At 43.7% G+C, this 23513-nt stretch overlaps 1 protein-coding gene across 1 annotated transcript in view; it reads right to left on the bottom strand.

Annotated features, from left to right (window-relative positions):
• KIAA0319L (KIAA0319 like) overlaps window positions 1-23513 on the bottom strand; it is a 71824-nt gene that overhangs the window by 22088 nt on the left and 26223 nt on the right. Inside the window, exons 4-10 of the mRNA XM_063140810.1 lie at window positions 20704-20977; window positions 18208-18309; window positions 17133-17230; window positions 13935-14022; window positions 7881-7973; window positions 6619-6751; window positions 2047-2275 (exon numbers count right to left, since the gene is read on the bottom strand). Coding sequence (XP_062996880.1) covers window positions 2047-2275; window positions 6619-6751; window positions 7881-7973; window positions 13935-14022; window positions 17133-17230; window positions 18208-18309; window positions 20704-20977 — 1017 coding nt within the window. The remainder of the gene's footprint in view (window positions 1-2046; window positions 2276-6618; window positions 6752-7880; window positions 7974-13934; window positions 14023-17132; window positions 17231-18207; window positions 18310-20703; window positions 20978-23513) is intronic.

The following is a 23513-nucleotide window of genomic DNA, read 5'->3' as shown; positions in this document are numbered from 1 at the left end:
TGCATACGTGTGTGTGTGTGTGTGTGTGTGTGTGTGTGTGATCTCTTCTGTTTTGTTTGTTTTTATTCTTTTGTAAACTGCTTCAGAATTTCTTTCACATGCGAAGCAGATATATATAGTTAGTAAATAAATAAATCTTATTGTAACATGTTTGTAAGCCACCTTGTACGATGTAAAGCACTTTAAGACCTTTTTCTTGAAAACATTTGGTAATAGAAATATCCTCAATATGCAAATTTAAGTGGACTTTTATAGGAGTTTGATTTGGTCATGTATTTTACTGGATTTTTAAGTTGCTGTGCTTTTTTTAATAGCAATTTGTTGTGATTCAGCTGTATCTGATCTTGTGTTGCGTTATGTTTTGTTAATTGCTTGAGTAAAAAAGAAGGAGAAAATACTAATACTGCTACAAAGAACACAAGCAGATATGTCAGTGGCAGTGAAGATGTGGGATTTAACCAAGAACATGTATCTCTTATGAACAAATAGCTAGGAAGAGGCCAAGGGGTTAAAGAGGGTGGGAGTAGCCAGAAAGATGGAAGAAAAAGAAAATCAACCCTCAAGGAAGTACTGAGGGAGGGGGGGAAAGTGTATTTTGACAATGTGAAAACCACAGAGGCCAAACCTGTTTCGTTTTTAAAATTCTCCATAACAATTGAAAGGGTGAACACAGTCAAGTGTCTTTAAGAAAGTGGAAAGCGGCCACTCTTTCCCTCCCTCACGTGCATTTTGTCCCACTGTCACTTCTGGTCAAATAGGTCTAGCAAGTTTTTAACACAATACAGAAACCTTGTTGCCAGAGGAGAGAGCTGGATGGGGGCACAAGCTACATTCAACTCTTCAAAAAAGATGACTACTTTGCTCCAGTTTAGAATTTCCTCAGGATTCTCTCCCAGACTTGGTTCCTCAACTTGGTTCCTCAGCCCCGTTGGCCATGCTGTCTGGGAAAGATGGGAGTTGTAGTTCAATAGATCTGGAAGGCACCAGGTTGGGGAAGGGTTCCTTAGCATGTCACTGCTTCCTGGCTTCAGCTCTTCAGTGGCTGATGGGGGAAAAGGTTAACTTATTTCACGCTTCCTAGAGGAGCACAGAGGATCAAAAAAGTGTTGTTGCAGAGATGATCAAAAAAGTGTCTTCTAGCACCTCAAACACAAGCTGGCAAACTGCAGCGTGAGCTTTTGTGAAAGCTTATTTGCAGTAGATGAACTCAGGCTTTGCTTACAGACAATGGGCCAGCGTGGACGACAAGGCAGCCAATCTTGGGCTAGTTAATCCTCGAGGGACCGTGGCGCGTGCCATCTGCCATTATCAATACGCAACTGCCAAATGGGGTTGCTATGTCGTCTAAACCCAGCCAGGGAGGGTTATTTGAGGGTTGTTTAACCCACGAGTAACCCTCCTTGGCCAGGTTCGGACGACACGACAAGCCGCAGTAACCCCCAGCTGGGAGTTGCACATTCGTAACGGCAGATGGCATGCGCCGTGGTCGTTCAAGGGCTAATTAACCCACATGGGTTGTCATGTCACCCAAACCAGGTCAGTGCATGCTGCAATAAAGATGCCATGGGGGATTCTCCATCTTCTTTACTTCCCAAGGGTATTGTGAAAAGCAAAAGAACAATAGAAGACACTGATTACATGCTAAAAAACGTATTAACATATTTAAAAATGTCAAATTTAACACATTCTTGGGAAATTAGATTAGTATAGCAGGCAGAAACAGGCTAGAAGGATAATATGGGTGATCCATTACTCTTAATAAGTGTCGCACAGAAATGTACCTAAATGAATACAGTAAGCCTGACTACCAAATGTGACAGCAGGGCGCAACCTCACAACATTATTAGCTGTGTGAGGTTTGAGCATATATTCGTATTTTTAAAACATTAATTAGATAATGAAACACTGAACATAGTTGTGAAACAGATGTTTACAGGGATTAGAATTTCTTTACATGAACGTGACCTATGTGTAATTGGAAACATGGTGTGGAAATACATTGGCTCCACTCAGATTGGGCATAACTGGGACGTCCAAAGGCCTTACCTGCATCTCTACCACCTTCCCTTTGCTCTTGGGACTGAGGGACCATTCGTAGCTGACGATGCCATGGTCATCTGTGCTCTGGTTCCCATAGAGGGTGATAGAGTTTTGGGGCAGTGTGATCACTTGGTTAGGACCTGCGTTCGCCACAGGTGGGTAATCCACTGCTTTGTTCACCGTCAGGGTAGCGGTGGTAGAGTTGCTGGCACCATCCGAGTCCACCACAGTGAGACTACAGAAGGAAAGCGAAACAAGAATATGAAGGATCAGGACTGAAACGGAGGCTCAATGGGACACAATGACTGGGTCTCAACTAGGCTCGACGTCTGAAGGGTAGATTGTCTTGTCCCCTGGGCCTAGGGGAACAAAGTCATGGCTGAAATTGGAGGAAACAAAGATGGATATCTGGAAAACCTAGGAAAGGATACACATTTTTTAAAAATGTGACACATTTTGAACAAATATACCATGCCCATATAAACTGTATTCAAACACATCTGCATGTATAACAAGAAAATAAAGATGCCAGTGCCAGACAGTGTCACAGACAAAGCCTATGCAAAACTGAATTCTTGCTCTCTCAGCTGGGTTGAGAATTCAGTCACCAATAAATACAACCTGCATTTGACAGAACATTGATTTTGTATATATACAGTAAGAACATCGTACAATTCAAAGATTGCCAACATTGTTTAATGTTTGTGCATGTTCTCCTTTGGCTTTCCCAGGTATCTTTCTTTTTCATATTTTTGGGCACCTCATTTTCCCCACATCCACCCCGCACCTTTGCTCGGTACTCTTGAGTAAACACATGCAGACCACAGGAACCTATGAGCGCGCTTGCAACCCAGGAGAACCTTTTGTGGCACATGAATAAGCATCATGTGATTTTGCTACATTGGATGATTGCTGGCTGAACGTGTGAAGCAACTCCAATGAAAAGCAAGTGATCTGAAAGCTCTATCTGCGGTGTTATATTGAGACCGCCCATTCACACGCGCCAGTCACTCCATGATGAGCTTGCAGGGGTTAATCAGCTCTTTCTTAGCAAAGAGCAAAGGAGTAAGAGGACAGGGCCAGACCGATAGTCTACCTAATTCAACACTCAGTCTATTGCCATAGCCAGCCAGATACCTTAGGTGGATGCACAAAACAGGATGACTGTATCTGTCCCCTGCTATTCTTGAAGCCAGGCCTATTCCACCTCTGAAAAGTTGTGTCATGTTTCTGGCATTCATATTCAGTAACTCCTAATATACTTGTCCATGATGGAAATCCTCCCACAGAACTATTTATATCACAACATCCTGTGGCCATGAGTTCCATGGGATGACTGTCTGTTATGTACTTCCTTTCGTTTGCCTTAAACCAGCGATCTTCACTATTTTTCTAAATGGAGCCACTCTCATGGATGCTTTAATTGGTTTCCCTGAATATTGCAGAGAGTTGGACTAGATCAGTGGTTCTCAACCTGGGGCACTCCAGATGTGTTGGACTGCATCTCCCAGAATGCCCCAGCCAGCAGAGCTGGCTGGGGCATTCTGGGAGTTGTAGTCCAACACATCTGGAGCGCCCCAGGTTGAGAAAGGCTGGTCACTAGATGATCCTTGTGGCCCCTTCCAACTCCAGAATTCTATGATTCTACGAATGAGAGAGGTGGAGAGCTGCACATGAGGTGATTGGGAACTGCCAGCAGCCCTCCGGCCTTGCAGGGTAAAACATTGCCTTAAACATACAGCATGACAAGCGGTGCTTTAGTAAAGCATCAATGCTTCCTGGGGCACCACTGTTAACTGCCCATCCACATGACACACTCTTCCATGGAGTAACTCTGAAGTCATTCACTTCCATTCACAGGTGGGGAAAGGTAGGCTGGAGCTGCCTGCCAAGTCCTCAGGCAAGGGGAAAGCTTAGAGTTGAATCAGCAGAGGTCGATCTTAACCCCTCAGGGGGAAGCTCCTCTCTAACAAGGAAGGACCCTGGTTCAGTGGTAGAGCACATGCTTTGTAAACCGTGGGTCTCAAGAAGTCCCCAAGCTCTGCAGGGTGGGTGGGCAACATGTGCCCCCTCTGGCCTTAAGTGCAGCACCTGCTGAATTTGGCACTGTGGCAGGAGTAAAACAATTGCTGCCGAAATAGGATATAATCTGTTGCAATTGCACTGGGTACCAGTGCGTTTCTGGACCCAGATCAAAATGCTGGTTTGAGCTTTAAATGCCCTAAACAGTTTGAGGCCAAATTATCTGTAGCCAAATTACACCCCTATGAACCTACCCGTGCCTTGAGATCAGCACTGCTTGTGGCCTGCCTTTAAATTCCATCAGGCAGGCAGGCACTAGACACATCGCTTTCTCAGTAGTGACTCCTACTCTATTGCGCTCCCTCCCTCAAGGGATGTACAGTTGGCTTGTACATCCAGTCCTGGTATTCAAAATGGTGTTAAAAACCTACCTACCTTTCCCAAGCATCTTTCGCTGTGTTTTTATTGGACATGCAGCTGCTTATTGCTTTGGAAACTGTTTTGTATTGGCTGAATTATAATTTAATGTATTGTTGTCTTTCTGTATTTTTTTAATTTAAGGTGGGGTTTTGTTTTTGTTTTTAAATAGAATTATTACAGTTTTATATTTATGTTTTTGTTTGCTGCCTTGAGTGAACTTTGTCCAATGAAGTGGCCTATAAATGTTTTGAAAAATAAATAAATGAAAATCAGATTACAGAGCTAGATGGACTAATGGTCAGATTCCGTTTGGCAGCTTTGCAACTTCAGGAATTTCTTCAGGAAGTCCTTTCCACTTCCTCCCGTTGCTGCTGATATGTCCAATACGCAGGAATATCCTAGCAATACTTTGCTAGGTGGGAGGGAAAGATGACACCAGTTACAGTTCAAGCAGTTTAATGCTCTTTGCAAACCACCTAGTGTGAGCAATGAGTCTGTGCAAATGAGTCTTGCGTGCTTTCGAGGGAGTCTTTTGGAATTGCTCTTGTTAAATTACACCCACATGGAGCCTGCAAGCTGCAGCAACAATGCAAATTTGTGGGTAGCCTGATTTATAAGAACTGCTAGTAATTATAAACAGTTTGTTCTGAAGCTAGTATCGACTGCCAAAATCAAAATAGCATTTTAAAAGGCTATCAAAAAGCATTAAAGAAACAGTTTCCTAAACAACTTTAAGCATTTAAAAAGGAGCATGAATGGAGAGACTCACAATTGAGATAATAAAATGCATGATCCAAGGCCCGAGGCATTCTTAAAAATAAAAGTCAAGAAATCTGTGCAAAACCAGGATTTTGTACATCATTTGCTCTACTTACCCTCTCTTTAGGAAGACCCCTATAATAGGAGCTGTGCAAGTAGTTAATTATTTAAGGTAATTGGCAAAGCAACATTGAAAACAACTCTTTAGAGTGGGAGAGAACCTATGAAGCATTATACCGGTTTTCCCACCATCACCAAAATGGAGAACACAATGTAGTTTAATCATGGATGATGACATTGAGTATACTGGGGGGGGGGGGGAACTCTTTACTAACACTGGCTTAATGCTGACACCTCTAATGATAAGAACATAAGAAGAGCCCTGCTGGATCAGACCAAGGGTCCATCTAGTCCAGCACTCTGTCCACACAGTGGCCAACCAGCCATCGGCCAGGGATGAACAAGCAGGACATGGTGCAACAGCACCCTCCCGCCCATGTTCCCCAGCAACTGGTGCACACAGGCTTACTGTCTCGAATACTGGAGATAGCACACAACCAGCAGGGCTATTAGCCATTGATAGCCTTCGCCTCCAGGAATTTAGTAGTATAGTTTCCTTTTTCACCCCTTTGAATATTTCTACTACAAAGCAAATGCGCTCAGAATCATTCTTTTTCTGTGACTGTTAAACAGATGCTAAATCCAAAGAAAATTGAACTATTACAGGGGAACTCTTCTCTAGCAATCTTGAAGCTTTTGTAAAAGAAACGCACCTAAAGATATCCACACCAAATTTGCTCATTTTCATTTTAGTGTGTTAGAAAAATCAATTTGTTCCTGAACCTTTTATCCCCTTCCAGTAATCTATTTGAGATATTCATGGCGCAGTTTAATAGGTATGTTATGCCAAATCTTCTTTTTAAAATGATGTAGCTTGGCAAGTGGCTGGGGTGGAAAGGGAGGTTTAGAGAAGAAAAATTAGGGCTAATCCATGGTACATTTATTCCTCTATTTCCCCCCCCCCCCCCCAGTTTACGTGTGCCGTCTAGTCACATAAAACAGTTTAAGATGGGAGCTGACAATTTTATGAATACAGCAACAGTTTCTGTGGTTAGGAGAGCTGCAAAACATAGCTGAAAGATAGCAAAGAATTCTGCCAGCTTCTTCTGTGAATTGCCACCTGATATGTTATCTGTTCACATGAGCAGAACACGTATGTAAGCTAAAGAAAATGAGCTAAAAGATATAACGGGTGAATTGGCTCTGTGCTGCTACGAGGACCAATTTAATGATTTAGTTTGTGTAATCTAGATTAACATTATGTTTTGAACTTAAACATCTGAACCGGAAGTATGACCCCCCCAAAAGGTTTCTTACCTGAATGTGTAATTTCCCGGTACCAAGTTGGTCAGTTTCAGGATAGCGGTGTCTGCAGAGACCTTCTCCTCCCGAAGAGGGCCCTTCAGTTCTTCCCAGTGGTAGCTGACTATTTTGTCATCATCAGTACTTTCTGATTCAATGAAAACAAACCGTTACAAGGGAAATTTTGGTTTGTTTGTTTTTTAAAAGTCACCTTCCTAATATATTTAAGAGGTATTAAACCCTATTTAAAACTGTTTTGAGATTGTAATTCCACTTTCACAGGCAACAAAGGCTCATTGCATTTTTAAATTGCAAAGTTACAGTTAATGTGGAATGTAGTATGGGAAACAGCTTTTAAAATTTAATATTTTGTAAACTGCCCAGAGAGCTTCGGCTATGGGTCAGTATAGAAATGGTGATGATGATGAATGATAATGATGATGATGATAATAATAGAACTATTGCCCCCCAAAATGTGACTGATGGTTTTATTTAGGGATGAGCAACAGCACACTGGCATAGTCCATGCTTTGTACAGATTATTATTATTATTATTATTATTATTATTATTATTATTATTATTATTATTAATTTATATAGCACCATCAATGTACATGGTGCTGTACAGAGTAAAACAGTAAATAGCAAGACTCTGCCGCATAGGCTTACAATCTAATAAAATCATAGTAAAACAATAAGGAGGGGAAGAGAATGCAAACAGGTACAGGGTAGGGTAAGTCTCGGGTTCAATTCCAGGTTTCTCCAGCTAACGGTAACTCCATAGCGTGACTTGGGAAGACCTCTGAGCCTGAGGTCCTGGAGAAGAACTCCTGCCAGTTGCTGGAGAGGCATCTTATCCTCACCATTTCCAGTCATTACTATAGTGCAAAGTTGAACCACAGCCTCTCCTGCACTTGAAAACAACAAGCATGGTTTACATTTGAGCATGCACAAGACCCTCTTCATGAAAATCTGTCAATGTGACATTAAAGTGCAGCTCTGGAAATTCAAAAGCAAAGTTTAAGCTTTGTTTGAGAAAGCAATTTAAACCCCTCAACTATAAAATACTGGGTTAAGTAATGCATTTGGCAGTGGAGGCTGGTAGGTAGCAAGGCTGAGCAAGCCCAAGAATGGACCGAAATATGATGTATGATTTGAACTGATGCAAATGATGCACGAACCACGTTCCTTCACAGACTGTCTTTCTCTGCCTCTTCTAAGTGACTTTCCGGAAGTGTTCGCGGAAGCAGATTGCACCAATTGCATTAGGTACTTACGGCTGCCATCAATGACAGTAGAGGTGGTTGGCAGTGAGATCTCTAGGAACTGGGGTGATACAACGGCCACAGGGGGCTGATTCACTCGAGGTTCTGCAATGACAAAAGGACTATGACAACCACCCTAGGAAGTTACCACCCTATTAAAAACAGAAAGGAGTCTTATGGCACCTTGAAATATAATACAGCATAAGCGTATGCGGACTGGAGGCTACTTCATCAGAGACATGAAGTGTTATCCTCAGTGGGCAAGAACGTATATACACACGGTTGCGTCTATCAACCTCATCACGCATTTGATGAAGCAGACTCTAGTTTATGGAAGTTTATGCAATGATAAATTTATTAGTCTTTAAAGTGCCACAGGACTCTGGTTTTCACTGCAACACAGATGGCTGCTTCTCTGGGAATTCATCCTACTCCGTTGTAGCAGAGTAGCTAAGAGATAGTGAATCTTATAGTTCAAATCTCACCTCTGCCATGCACTCGCTAGGTGGCCTTAACGCAAGACGTTCTCTCTCAGACTCAGCTCTTCCCTGCCCCCACCTGCAACGTAGGATATTCTTATCCTACCTTACAGGGTTGGTGTAAGGATAAAGTAATATATATGAACCATTTGAAAGTCCTATATAAATGGTTGTTGTTATGATGTCTGTGGTTCAAACTTACCTGAGACCTGAACTCACTAGGTGGCCTTAGACAAGATACTAAACTATGTTACAGGATTGCTGTAAAGATTACTGAGGCACTATTTATGAAACGCTTTGAGTGCTTTCTGCGGAGATAGGCAACGCGTGCCCCTCTAGATGTTTTGGCCTACAACTCCCATGCTCCCTCACCAATGGCTATAGTAGCTAAGGCTGATGGGAGCTGATGGTCAGAATATCTGGAAGGCCACGAGTTGCCCAACCCTGGCTTAAAGAAAAGGCAATTGCACAGGATCAGCTGAAGTCACTGTCTTCTTCCTGTCATTCCAGGAAAGAGCCTTAATGAACCTCTGCACATATTAAGCCCCATTAGCAGCACCTAGTGGCCTTTGTGGGAATAACTGACCAGGTTTACATGATCACAGAGGGGGAAATAAACCCCAAACAGCCCATGGGTTCTGGGTTGCTTGTTACCCACAGCAACCAGTCACCCTGGCTGGGTTCACATGACACAACAAGCCGTGTTGCCAAGGATAATTACTCTAAGCCTATATACACCGGTTGCTGGGGAACATGGGTGGGTGGGACGGTGCCGTTGCACCGTGTCCTGCTTGTGGGTCCCTGGTCAACAGCTGGTTGGCTACTGTGTGAACAGAGGGCTGGACTAGCTAGAGACTCTTGGGGTGTCATCAGATGAGCGTTTTATTGCACGCTCGTTGCTGGGCACTCATGGATTTTTGTGGGTCACTCTCACGACGTTGTCTGCCTCCTGCCCTTTCTAGGGTTCTTCACGCGACAAAAACAGCCCCCGGTAAGTCTGCATTATTTTTAAAGACAGAAGTTGACGTTATCTCCTGCTGTGTGCAGGAGAAGTGGTGCGGTAAAGATGGACCCTGAATGGGCCACATCGACTTCTTTACTTCCTCTTTTCTCTCCCTCAGAGGAAGAGAAAGTATCGAGCAACAAAAGCAGGGGTGGAGAAGCGACGGTAGGCAAGTGTGATTTCCCCCCATCTGATGGAGCTTTTGGTCTGATCCAGCAGGGCTCTTCTTACATTCTTAATCCTCCGCTGCCCCTGGCATGTGCAGAGCGGGCAATAAGCTACCATTGCTTATTTCCCCTTCTGTGATCATGCGAACTGGCCCATTGTCTCAAGAACAGCTGTGTCCATTTTTTTTTAATGATTCTGACCGGCTTCGCACAATCACAGAGGGAAAATAAGCCATGGTGCTTTATTTTCCCTACCTGTGCGTGCTGGTTGCGAGCCGCCTAATTAGCATAATTATCCTCACCAGGTGTAGGTTGTGACATCCGAACCTGGCAAAGGTGGATGGCTGGGGTGGTTTACAAACCACCCAGAAAGTCATGGCTTGTTCTAGGGTTGCTGGGTGGTTTGTAAAGCCGGGTTCAGACATCACAACAACCCACGCTCGGCAAGGATAATTATGCTAATTAGGCAGCTTGTGTGAACCTGCCCACTGTATAATCACAACCAGCTCCACCCTAAATAAGATGGAGGGAGTCCTGAGTCCTGGCACTTTCTATTCTAGAAGTTAATCGCTGGCAACTATAGGTTCCAAGACCACCTCCTTGCCTTTTCTTACAGGAGGAAGATCCAACAGGATCCAAGCTCTTTTACGCTGATGGCAGTCCTTATCGAATATCTTTGTTTATATGCCAGATCATGTACATCTGAAGACAACAGTATTAACAAAGGTGGAGGATGAACGGACTGTAACACCTGGCTTCTAACCCTGCTGAAGGAGCGATGGGTATAGTAACAGGCAGCCCTGCTAGGTTTGCATTGAATACTGATCTCCTGTTAACAGGAAGGACCATTCAGATTGAATCCACTCAGTCGCCTAAGGCACTGTCTACAGTATATAGGAGGAGGAGGAGTTCCTGATGCCACCACCTCCCAAAAAAACAGGTCAGCCCTGCTGCTGTCACTGGATGTATCTTTTACAATACATTTGGTTACCATGGGTAAAAGGCTGGATTTGGGGACAATTCAGACAGCTCCTCCAACGGATCAAGTAAGCAGTGTAATAGCAGAGGCACTAATGCAGGTGCATCCAACCCAGCGCCTGTCAGTGATGTCTAATGGTGCCAACAAAGCTCTCCACTCCCTGCCTCCTTTCAAAACCATTCTTTAAATAAAAACCTGGTAACTGCTTCCTCTCCCTTTTCAGCCTCTATCTTGCTATTTTCCCCTCCCTCCTTGCCAGCCTCTGGGCTCCCTATTGCTCCCCCCACAGCTACCTCTTGAGCTCATTTCTGACTACCCAGGCCCCCACGGCAGCCATTATGTCACCAGACATCCTCTGTTGGAGCCATTTTGCGGTGGCGCCCACAGCAGTTTCTCAAATTCCCAAACGTGCCCATGGGTCCAAAAAGGTTGGGATCCTCTGCATTAATAGGTTGCAGCCTCTTTGACTGACAGAAGAAAACAGCTAAACAGGGAGGCAGCCCAAGGGTCAATGGGATAGCAGGTGCAAAAAGAAAAAAGAAAAAATGGCCAGATAATATTGCTGGATATATTTTAACACTCTCTTTCTTTCTCTCATTTGTAGTATCCAGCTGTTAATTTGCTTCCTAGGTGGAGGGTAAGGATGTACATCTTGTGTATAAGCCTTCCAAAGTTCTTTAATGGGCAGTGCCAGCCAGCCAGCAGACTCCATCAAAGAGATTTATGTCCACACAGCTTGTTCGCTCTCTCTCTCATGCTGAGGAAAGCGACATTTGCAGGTAATGTCACACTAGCAATCTGATGGATGGCGGTACGTGTCAAAGAGCAGACGGCCTCAAAATAAAGCTCTGTAGAACTTGCCTACTCTGCCAACACTGTTAAATTATGTTATTTTTTAAAATCTAGATTCACACAATTTACAACCCAGGCAAACTACATAGTAACCAGTGGTCTATTAGTCCACGTAGAGAAGATACTTTGAAAAAAAGTAACTGGCAAAATTCTGGCATGAGGCCTACTCAGAATTCTGGCCTGATGCCTACTTAAAACCTAAGAATTTTTAAGATGTTGTGATTGTTATTTTAATATTGTATTGGTTTTATATGCTCTTTTAACTAATTTTATGCATTATATTTTATTTAGTGTTGTTCCCCGCCTCGATCCAGAGGGAGAGGTGGGTAATAAATAAATATATTTTATTATTATTATTATTATTATTATTATTATTATTATTATTATTATTATTATTATCTCAAAAGAATGTACCATTTTGTTCACCATGTTGTTACTCTTTGCTCTGTCACAGCAGTGCTGTTTTCTTCCAACAAAATGGCTACCAACCTACCTCACCAGATTTCATCTACCGTATTTCTTCGATTGTAAGACGCCATCGATTGTAAGACGCACAACAATTTCAGTACCACCAACAGAAAAAAAAACCACCCTAAGACACACCCGCGATTCTAAGACGCACCCCATTTTTAGAGATGTTTATATAGGAAAAAAAGTGTGTCTTAGAATCGAAGAAATAGGGTATCTCCCTTCAAAGGCATGAGCTATTATAGGTCAAGTATATGGGGGAATGACTACAGCTGGAGAGAGGCAATGGCCTTTTATCAGAGAAGAGGAAACTGGCACAATGGCCTGTGGTGTGCACACTCAGGGGTTCACATTTCTGTTTGCTGCCTCCACAATGACGGGTGTGTAGTCACACTCTGGCAAGCCACACTACAGCCTTCCTCTGAAGCGTGGATCATTCCTGTAGTTGTGCTCAGCTTTGGCAATAATGGAGTAGATCCCTGCTCCCCTGTCCCTCCAGCTTCAAGCTAGGAAGGAGGGATGGGCCCTGTTTTGACAGTGGGCACTGAAGGTGCTCTGAGGTGTCTCAGGTTCCTTGGTGGGCCGAAACAAGCCCATGTCCTCTGTCCCAGATCAGGGACTAGGGGACTTGCCTTACCTAGGAGAAAGCCCAATTGGATACGATATGATTCACTTCTGAGTGAACAGGACTGTGATGAAAGGGAGAGGCAGGGTCTTAGCAACTAGATATTTCGGCTTGGCTATGAAGGCCAGGTAAAAATGGTACATACATACCACCACCATCTCTGTTCAGTCCTCTTGCAACTTTTCAAGTGCTTCTAAAAGGAGCTAAACCCATGTGGCCAGAGACAACAGCGGGACAAAAATGGGCACACCAGGGGAAATGAGTCATGCTTTTATTGTAGAGAATTTTTTTTTTTTTAAAAAAAGAAAACTGCCAATCTCCAGCCTTCAAGTCCTTTGTCCAAGTAAAATGAGGTAATAGTTAGAAATTTTAGAAAGGTTAAAACATTTGAAGTATTCAGAGTGGGACTGAACAGAAAATTTTTGCCATTCCATTTGCAGGCAGCAAAATGGGGGGGGGGGAGGTATTTGGTAGCTGCCTTTTTTTTTTTTTTTTTGATGGAGGAGTAAATGTGGTGAAAGGTTCAAGGTGGGGGTTAGGGTGGTGGTAGCAACTTTTCTTAACTGGCAGCTGCCATATTCTTTCCCCTAAAACAGTGGTTCTCAACCTGGGGCGCTCCAGATGTGTTGGACTGCATCTCCCAGAATGCCCCAGCTGGCTGGGGCATTCTGGGAGTTGTAGTCCAACACATCTGGAGCGCCCCAGGTTGAGAAAGGCTGCCCTAAAAGATCTCTGTGTGTGATGCTATGTCTCGAAGCTATGTTACAGGGGAAAGAAAACGGTGGCCACCAGGTACCGAGAGGAGTACTATTGTTGCCGGCCACTGCATAACAGACGCATGGCTTGGGACCAGACTATCTGAAAGGCTGCCTTCTCCCATATTAGGCTGCCCAGTTTTTAAGACACTCAGGGGAGGCCCTTTTCTTGGCACTGCTCCCATCAAAGGCATGCTTGGTGGGGGTGTGAACGAGGGCCTTCTGGGCCACTCCCAGGCTCTGGAACTCCCTGCTTAGGGAGGCTAAGATGGCCGCCTCCCTTTTGTCCTTCTGTCAGCAGGCAAAAAATATTTTTCTTCAGACAGGACTTTGGCATATAAGCCGGTCTATTGCTGAAGAGGATTGTAATCAGTGGGTACTGCTTATTTCTTGTATTGTTGTGCTTTTAATATAATTGGTTTCATGTGACGTTTTAATTAAGGTTTTGTTTTGATTCTGGATTTTATTGTTAGCTGTCATTTAATGCCATTTCTTTTGGCAGAAATGCAGGGTATTAAATCAACCAGGGTGAGCATTTCCATCCTACTCCTTCCCCTGACTCCCCCCTCTTCACAAATTCATCCAAAAGTCTCTTCACTGAACTTTCGGTTCATCGTGAATTCATAACATTTAGCTTGCTTCTCAAACTTTTGCAGAGACAACCGGCCCTTTAAGAACGAGCCCAGGGAAGGCACCACACACGTGCGCAAGGGACGATAACGTAGCTGCTGAGCATACCTGGTTTCACCGTAACATTCACCATGCCTTCTCCATGCGCGTTATCGCCGTCTACGATCACATTGAATTCGTACAGGCCAACCGTGAGCTGGCAAAGAAAAAACAAATGGGGACTGTTCAGACATGAACAAGGCTATGGCCATCTGCCAAAGGAAATGAAATCACCAAAAAGGTTCTTGCACTTCGAGGAACCAAGTTCCGAGGTCCGGGAGCCATTGATACCATCTGCCCTGGAGAAGCCCCAGCTCCATTTTAACAATAGCATCGTGTGTTCTGAGGGCCTGGAACTCAGGGCCGGAGAGTTATTGTCCTGTGGCTACTTCAAGGCCAGCAAGGCAACAAGAGCCAAGGAATAGCTGGGGTCAGGATTATTTATATCCCTGTTCCCCACGCACCCCCAACACTGTGATCCCCAAAAAGCCAGGAGCTGCTGCCACCTGCCCATTCAGGCATATAAGACTGACGGAAGAATGCCAAAGAAACTGGAGTGAAAACTTAAGAATTTTAGAAATGTTTTAATTGCGGCTCCTGTTTACTGCATAAACCAACATTTCTGTTTAATTTCATTTCCCTCCAGCCCGGAGTTGTCTTTGTACCAGCCTCATGATAATATTAGCGTGTGCGTGTGTAGTTTTTGTTTGTCTATTTTGTTTGTTTTTATTCTTTTGTAAACTGCTTGGGGATTTGTTTCAAATGAGAGGTGGTATGTAAATATTGCAAATGAATCTACCTTGCAAAGCAAGAGGTGCCCACATGGTGGAACATTCCTTTGTCATATTCCTATGCTCCTTAAATGTTTGGCTCATCATTGTTTCATTCGTGTTGAAAATGTTATGTTTTATTGAAGAGGTTTTGTCCAGCCTTCTCCAGTCTATGAGGTCCTCTGAGGCTGCTTTTGCAACCTTGGAAAGCAGGCACCACAGTCCTTTCCATGGCAGCTGCAAGGGGGAAGGGATGGGGGGGGGGGAGACTGAATTTAGGAGTCCACCTCTCAGAGTCATAGCAGTGTCTATGTCTTTAGGAGCAGAAATCTGAAAAGTCCTATGGTCCCTGGGACTTTCTCGAGGGACCAGAGGATCACAGCCTAAATGAAATAATTTATTTTTTCCACTATGGAAAGGTCCACAAATGTTGTCTGCACTTAGTAGCCAAAATTGTTTCTATTAGCCAACAAGAATATATTAAAAGTGTATCTGAACTCATGCACATCCCTTTCTACCCAAGCCAGTCCAGGTCTGAGCCCGATTCAAAGTGCTGGTATTAACATTTAAAGCCCTAAACGGCTTGGGGCCAGGCTATCTGAAGGAACGCCTCCTCCCATATGTACCTGCCCAGACCCTAAGATCATCCTCAGGGGTCCTTCTCCGCAAGCCCCTGCCAAAGGAAGTGAGGCAGGTGGCTACCAGGAGGAGGGCCTTCTCTGCTGTGCCACCCCGGCTGTGGAATAAGCTCCCTAAGGAGGTTCTCTTGGCACCTACATTATATGCTTTTAGACGCCAGGTGAAGACCTTTTTATTCTCCCAGCATTTTAACAGTCTATAAATAAATTTTAACTTGGTGTTTTAAATTTGTAATTTTGCATTGCTGCTGTTTTTATCTGGTTGAGCTTTTCTATTGTATTTTATATTATGGTTTTATACTGTTGTTTTATACTTTGAATGGTTTTAATTTTTGTGAACCGCCCAGAGAGCTCTGGCTATTGGGCGGTATAGAAATGTAATAAATAAATAAAATAAAATAAAATAAAATAAATAGCAGCCTGCCCCTCTCACAGCGCTTAGAAGGGCTAATAGTGTAGTTAGCATTGTTTCCCACAAGCCTGACTCCCCTACAGGTCCTTTCCTAAAAATTCAAGACTTCTCCCATTTCTCTGGCAAACCCAGCACAGCAAACATCATCTTTCAAAACCAGTTTTAGAAATACTAGGAGACAGTCCTCCCCTCTCTCCCAAAGAAATCTGCTCCAGATTTTCTTTCCTCCCTTGAAGCAGGTCCCATTCACTACCCAGTCATTATTATTATTGTTGTTGTTGTTTTGTTTCTTATTTTAATCAACCGCCAGAAGATAAAACTAATGGAGTTGGCCTTTTCCCCTTTTCTCTTTCTGGTGTAGGAAGGGGAGTGAGTGAGAGAAGCCAGTTGCAAGTGGGCCTGGGGAATGAAGAAAGGATGAGGGAAATAAAGGTCTGGTTTGAAATTGCCCATCGCCTTCTCCCATCCAGTCAGTTAATCAAGTTATAAAGCAAACATTCCTTGTTCTTAACAAGAAATATCTATCTGTACTTAGAATGAAGCGGCACAGAAGATTGTTGACTGGGAGGTACTTGGAAGAATATATCTTCAGGGTGAGGGATGGAGGCTGGGGCAGGCCGCGGCTGTGTTCCAAAAGAAGGATCGTGCTGGAGAACTGCACCAGGGGAAGCAGCTTTGCAGATGGAAAGTGAAAGAAACAAACCGAGCAGCACTGGAGAGAAACTGAAAATGGGGTGGCAATGCTCCTCCCACTCCCAGCCCACCAATACGATTTTCAGTATCCCTGTGAAGGGAGGGGAAGGGAATGGGAGAAACCTTTGCAAATGCCATTCAGAACTTGGAAACAGAAACTTTCACCCAAAACTCTACTCCAGGTTTTTCTTTGCAGCCTAATTTAGTTGCTATAATGCAACCTCCTTCTCTGAGCATTCTTGCTTGCTAAAACTCTTTTGCCCTGGCCTGCTGTCAAATGGGTTTGATGAAGGCTGTTACTAGGTCATTCTTACAGTACTGAAGGGCCATACACGTATTTTAGGTAGAGCCTACTAGTTACTAGAAAGATCATTTATCTACATTTAATTATTGCCACTAAAGAGTTCGCATACTACTTATAAATGGAGCATCCAAATTCCACGCCTTGCTCTCATTCTTCTACTCATTTGAGCAGTGGGGCGTTACGTACAAAAGGTCCCAGGTTCAACCCCTGGTATATCTAGGTAAAAGGATCCCAGGTAGCAGTGGTGGGAAAAGGCTTTGCTTGTGACCTTAGAGGGTTGCTGCCAATCAGAGTAGACAATATGGAGTTAGATGGGCTGCTAGCCTGGAAGTGCAGGGAAGCTTCATACAGGATTAGGGCCTGCTTTGTTTGTGTCTTCTAAACAAAACCTTGCACAATGACATTGGCAGTCTACTGCTCTCTGAAGGCTCTCGGTAGCAAGAGATTCACCTTGGATAACTTGAGAATCTGTGAGTGCTGGCCTTCCATCTCTCCGCTATAGTCAGTAGGATGAGTAATCAGTCTCCAATCATAGGAGTAGCTCGTTCCTAAATGGAAGAACATCAGAGGTTAGGGGAGACCACCAGCAAAAGAAACTGGGTGGGCGGATCAAAGCAGCTCAGGCGCTTAAGTCTTCTTAGCAGTGTCACTTTAGAATATAAGCGGTGTTGTTTCCGTATGTGGTGGACCTACAGGTTGGCAAAGACATACTGGAGTGAAATAGATGTAACTGAAAGGATCATTCCTATCAGCTTAGATTTATATATAAACATTACATCATTGTATACTAATTACCGTGGCCAGAATATGTTATGCTAAATCTGAGGGGAAAACATATCCATTCCCTATCATTGCAGATTGGGGAAGTAAAATAAATGAATTGGCTGTCATGCCAAAAACTAATTACATCAAAATTAAAGCAGGGAACAATAGCATCAAAGATTTTTATCCCCCAATTTTGTTTCAAAGCAAATTGGAAAAACAAGGCGTATACTTCCATTGATACATGTTTATTTAACATGCAGTTAAAAGGAAATTATGATTGATTTTTATTGACCATTTATACGTTCTATTTGCAGTGAAATTCATTTTAAGTAAAATGAAATTAATGCAAAGAAAGAGTGTTAATTTATTAAAAGCATTTGTGGTATCTGAAGTATTTATACTTATGTGTATCAATTCAATCCCCATGCAAATAACCATCTCAGCCCAGGAAAGACTCCTTCCGGATGCTTGCATTTTCAGGGCATGCCAAAGGCTGTTCAAAGCAGAATTCAGTGAGTGGCAGCAGCACGCAGACAACTAGCTTAGAACAGGCTGATGCAACTGGGAGTCAGCCCAGACCGAGTTCTTCTTTCAGCTGCCATGCTCATGTGAATAGGCCTTGATGGACAACGCAGAATTGACCGAGAGTTCCCAGTTTTATCACTTGCCTTGAACTGACATAACACTGACATGCGGCGACCTAAGAGACATTTACAAGGTGGCAGACTCAGGTGTGCTAACACACAGCCCTGGGCCCTACCTTTAGGTGGGGGAGGCAAGACGTATGCGTTCAGCTCCACTTCGTTCTTTGGTAGAGTTACCTGGACGCTGTCTCCAGCGGAAACTGCCAGCTTCTTAATAACTGCAGGAGAGAGAATTAAAATGAAAAGACAGGGCAAAGGTGGGAACAATTCAAACCTCACATTTTTCACGCCTGTATTTGGATACTTGTGTGAGTAGCACTGGCCCAGTTTGAACGCAACACAAAACTGTGAGTTAGCATTATGTGTGTGAGCAGCAGGCTTGTGCTGATGAGAGAGAAGTTGTGTGTTATAAGCTCAGGTACAGGAATTGCTTGCAGGAATCATCCCGTATCTCAAAAAATGAACTATGTAAACTAGCCCTTAGATCAGCCTTCCTCAACCTGGGGCGCTCCAGGTTGAGGAAGGCTGCTTTAGATACAAAGCCCAGGAAATAACAAGCTACAAACGATTTGTCTGCAACATCCTTCCCTTCAAATGCAGAAGCTATTCTAGATTTTGAACTCAAAGTGAATACAAACACACAAAATCACCCAGTGATTAAAAAAATCTTTCCTGTTTTTCTGGGAGATCAAATGTGCCCCTTGTGCCTTGTATTGAGGGGGCTATCAGCCAGGTGCAGCAGCGATGAAAAGAGCTCAATCAGATATGTTTCAGGACACAATCTAGCGTCTCTCTTACAAACAGGAAGGGACAAGGGCCTCCATTTATTCAACTGTAAACGTAGCCTTTTGCAAACATACCAAGAATTCACAGTATTCTGAGCTAGAAATTGAGATGCATTTTAAGTTCCAAGTAGGTATGCAGATCCCATAAAACTTAACCCTCTGGTATTTGTTGTGCCTTTTGCATATGGGACAGTATCTCTGAATTTGATCTTTAAGCCTTGTTCCAATTTAAGAAACACTGCAGCTCTCCTTAAACAGGTCAGTCGTTCAATGCCTCCTTGCAACAAAAGTGAGATGGCATTCTAGCTTCAAAATAAGGGGGGGGGGAAGGATAAAAGAGCAAAACCCCTTGAAAAGTAGGCCCTCATTTTAAAGAAGCACAGAGGAAGAAAATACATATGAAGATAGGAAGGTGCAACAAGGGAAAGGGCCTTTTCGGTGGTGGCCCCCCGACTGTGGAATGATCTCCCCAATGAGGCTCGCCTGGTGCCATCACTGTTATCTTTCAGGCGCCAGGTCAAGACTTTTCTCTTCTCCCAGGAATTTAACAGCATTTAATAACCCTAAGTTTGTTTTTTAACGGACCCCAGAACTGTTGTTTTTAAATGGATACTGTTGTTTTTATACTGTTGTTTTTTATGTTTTTTATGATTTTAAATTTTGTATATTTTTAATGTTCACTGTTTTTAACTTTTGTAAACTGCCCAGAGAGCTTCGGCTATGGGGTGGTATATAAATGTAATAAATAAATAAATTATACAAAGTTAGACTATTGGTCCTTGCAGAGCAGTATTGCCAACACACCGAGTGGCCGTGGGGCGCTCCAGGCAGAGGACTCCCCCAGCCCTACTTGGAGATGCCAGGAATCGAACCTGGGACCATCTGAATGTAAAGCAGATGCTTTCCAACTAGGTTATAGTCCTTCCCCTCAGAATGCACTGTGGCACAGAATACACTGTGGGAACAGACATAGCACAGTGGGTAAAAGTGAGAGTAGATGGCTTTAGTCAAACTACTGCTTTCTCAACCTTATTCCTCACGAAGATTACAAAGATGAATGAATACGACCTTCTTTGAATACTTGATTTGTGCTATATAAAACCTAATTATTGTTATTATGACCTCAAGTGAGTGGCGCCAGTGGTGCTACCACTGTTTTCTCCTCTTAATTAAAAAAAGAAAATTATTTGCTACTGACTGTCAGGGAAGAAATCAGGTAAAGGGATGGGGGAGGACAGGGAACCCATGCACGGTACATGCATGTATGAGGGAGAACTCTGAAGTAGCTGTTTCTGGGCACTTGAGCATCAGAAGTTAAGATGAAAGACTCCTAGCTAGGCAGCCTGAGGAGGGAAGTAACAGAAAGCTGGAATGAGAAAGTAGAAAATGGAGAAGTGAAAGGTAAAAAATTACAAGCAGGCCTCATGTTAAAGGTTCATACTAAAGGTGGGTCCTGGAAAGGATGAAGACCATGGCTGTGTCTCTCTCTCTCTCTCCCTCCCCCTCTCCCTCTCTCACTGTAATTACTGCTGGGCTGAGGTTGAGCACAAGAAATCAATCAACATATATTTGCTCTGCTTAATCAAGGGATGTGCATTACAAAGGAGCAGCTGAGGAAATGTACACCACCAGAATGGTCTGTCCCCAGACTTGGTACAATAGAATCAAAGGGCTTTGCTATTTTAAATAAACACTAGGAGAAAAAGAAACTCTTGCAAAGCTCTGTTGGCAAAAGAACAGTCAGATTAAGAGCCGAGACTGCGGAAACCTGCCAATGGCATTTACAGGACGGCTTATGGAACCTCCTCAGCCAAAAGTTGCTCTTACCTGGTGTCGGGGCAGCAGTGCTGGGTAACACAGCAGGATTTGTCGGGACTGCAATAACACTACCATTGGTGGGGGTCCCAGTTGGAACTGGGGTAAGCTTCTGTACCTTCCCAGTATCCTTTCCCTTAAGGATGCTCAAAGTTGGAATGGCCTCCTCCAAGGAGAGGGGCTGGACGGAAGTGTGGTTGGATGGCTTGTCTTTCTCCAGGTTCCCGACAGGACTGGGGGACGTAGCGGCCGGAGGGGGTTCTGCCGTGGAGGTACTTGCAGCAGCCTAAAGTGTGTGTTTGAGAGAGCATTCATTAACCATAACATCTAAAATGGCGTTCAGACCTTAGCTCTTATACTAGACAGTTATGAAGGTTTCCCCAGTTCTGCTGTCCAAGGGGCAGGGCGAATTTCACCCCATGGTCTGCACAAACTGCTTCAGCAGATAGTAGAACTGTTCCTAGACTGTTATCACTTCGCTCCCATCAGATCCTCTCACCATCAACTATTAATTTTTTGAAAAACATAAAAAACATCTGTGGTTTCTACTGATGCATTTAGCATCACATCTACTGTGGCCCTGAGAATCATATGTAAGGCAATGATGATGATTACTTTTTTTAAAAAAAAACCATTTAACCCAATGAGTACTGGAATAAAAATGTCGGAGGTTTGCACGTTTTCTTTATCCAAAAGCAGATTGGAATAAACACGTTAGAGGTTTGTGGGTTTTTTAAAGCCAGTAGTGATGATGCTATACATAAGAACATAAGAAGAGTCTCGCTGGATCAGACCAAGGGTCCATTTAATCCAGCACTCTGTTTACACAGAAGCCAACCAGCTGTTAACCAAGAACCCACAAGCAGAACATGAGTGCAACAGCATCCTACCACCCATGTTCCCCAGCAACTGATATATATATATATATAGGCTTACTGCCATATTTCCCTGGGGAGGAAGTTCAACAGTGTGGGCCACCACTGAGAAAGCCCTGTCCGTAAATCCTCCAGCCGAACAAAATGTTTGAGTTTCTCTGAGGACAACTGGGCTGGATGTTAAATAACAAGAATAAATTATGTATGTGCCATCTCGGTCATCTGGAGGAAAGGATGTTGAGTTACTTGACCCCATTTGGGTCCCCTGTGCAACAAGTGAAATGTATAAAATTGAGGTACATCAGCCAGGTATCTGTGTTAATATTTTCCTATTAGAGATGGGATGGGAAGAATGATGGGATTAGACAGGCACAAACTAGCTAGTAGGACAGAACTGGGAGGGATCTACACTACTGCTTTAAAGCACTTTAAAGCGCTTTATAACAGTTTTGACAACTGTTGGGGCCCAGGACACACTGCATATACAGTTTTCAAAACATTTTCAAAGTGCTTTAAAGCGCTTTAAAGGCAGTAGTGTAGATTCCCCCCTGGATTTCAGTTGCTGTTCAGACGAAGCACATCCTTCCTGCAAACAGGATTTCCGGCTTTATGGTCGAGAACGTGGGTAAGGGTTTCAGTGTAGTCGCTTATAGAATACGCCCACCTTTGAGTGTCGTGAGAGACAGATCAGACCAGTGTAAACAACCCAGGGAAACAGATGAAAACAATTTCCTTTCTTTCATCAGAAAATTCCTTCGCCAGGCCCTCCCCGTTCCATTGGGTAGCCCGGGGCAGCAAGAACCGGACATTTCGGCTTTAACTGGGCTTATCTGTATACGCTGCATATTTTCTTGACTTGTTCTCCATTGGCTGAGCACTTAAATTGCAGTACACAGAAATAACTACAGCCTGGACTTGATTTTCATAAGAAAAAAACTGTAGCACACATTATTGCGGTAGACTCAATAGCAAAACTTTAAAAGGTCAACCTGAGGGCATGAAATTCATGACTTTTGTTATCACGCTATGAAATTTGGGAAGGGGGACTTCAGCGCATAAAGCTCTGGGTCTGGATGCTGGGCTCAGTGACAGGAGAAGGGGCTTCATATAGCCGGGCTAGGAGGAAGATGCTGCTCAAAACATGCTGCTAGTATTTAAAGGACTGAGGAAAATGGACTTTTAATCGCCCATCGCAGACTGGGAGAAACAGAGAGACCGACTAAGGGCTGCCAGTAATGGATTACATCAGGGATGAGCAATGATGGGATGTTCAGGGGCTACCTTCCGGACAGCCCCCCACCCCCCAACAACTTTGAAGGCTGAACTCTGCCAAGTTCCATGCAGTCCATGGGGTGCCCTCCCACCAAGTGATTAAAAGAAAGAAACACCGTTTATTTCAAAGCTAAATTTAACCATTTTGACAGTCCGTAGCTGCAAGAAACTCTTTTTTCATGAAAAATAATAAACAGATTTTATGGGACACCAAGGGATGGCTGGAATGGCACGTGGCTTGAGGGCCACATGTTGCTCACTTCCCCAGCCTGGTGCCATCCAGATGTGTTGGACTACAACTCCCAGCATCCCCAAGCTTGTGATGAAAGCTGTGATTAAAGCTCCATGCCTTGGATTTCTTGCAATGGTTTCATTTAAGCAACGATAGGATTTCAAGAAGTTTTTTCTGCAGCCATACTGCAGTGATGCAGCAGACACCTTAATCAGTGACGCTGTACTTTAGTACTAAGGAAATGTTTCCATTGCAGGGAAACCGCATTTTCCCAGCTGTCAAAATTCAATGTTTTGTTACTGGCAAAATTCCTTCCCCATCTCACCCCCAGCTGGTGTGTCTATTGCAGCCTTTCCCAAACTGTTGCCTGCCAGATTGAACTGCAACTCCCAGAATTCCCAGCCAGAATTATTGGTCACACTGGCTGGGAATTGCAGGAGTTC

The sequence above is a fragment of the Elgaria multicarinata genome, chromosome 13, assembly GCF_023053635.1.
Source record: "Elgaria multicarinata webbii isolate HBS135686 ecotype San Diego chromosome 13, rElgMul1.1.pri, whole genome shotgun sequence".
NCBI lineage: Eukaryota > Metazoa > Chordata > Lepidosauria > Squamata > Anguidae > Elgaria > Elgaria multicarinata.
Note: the sequence above shows the minus strand (reverse complement) of the source record. Positions and strands in the feature narration are given on the sequence as shown.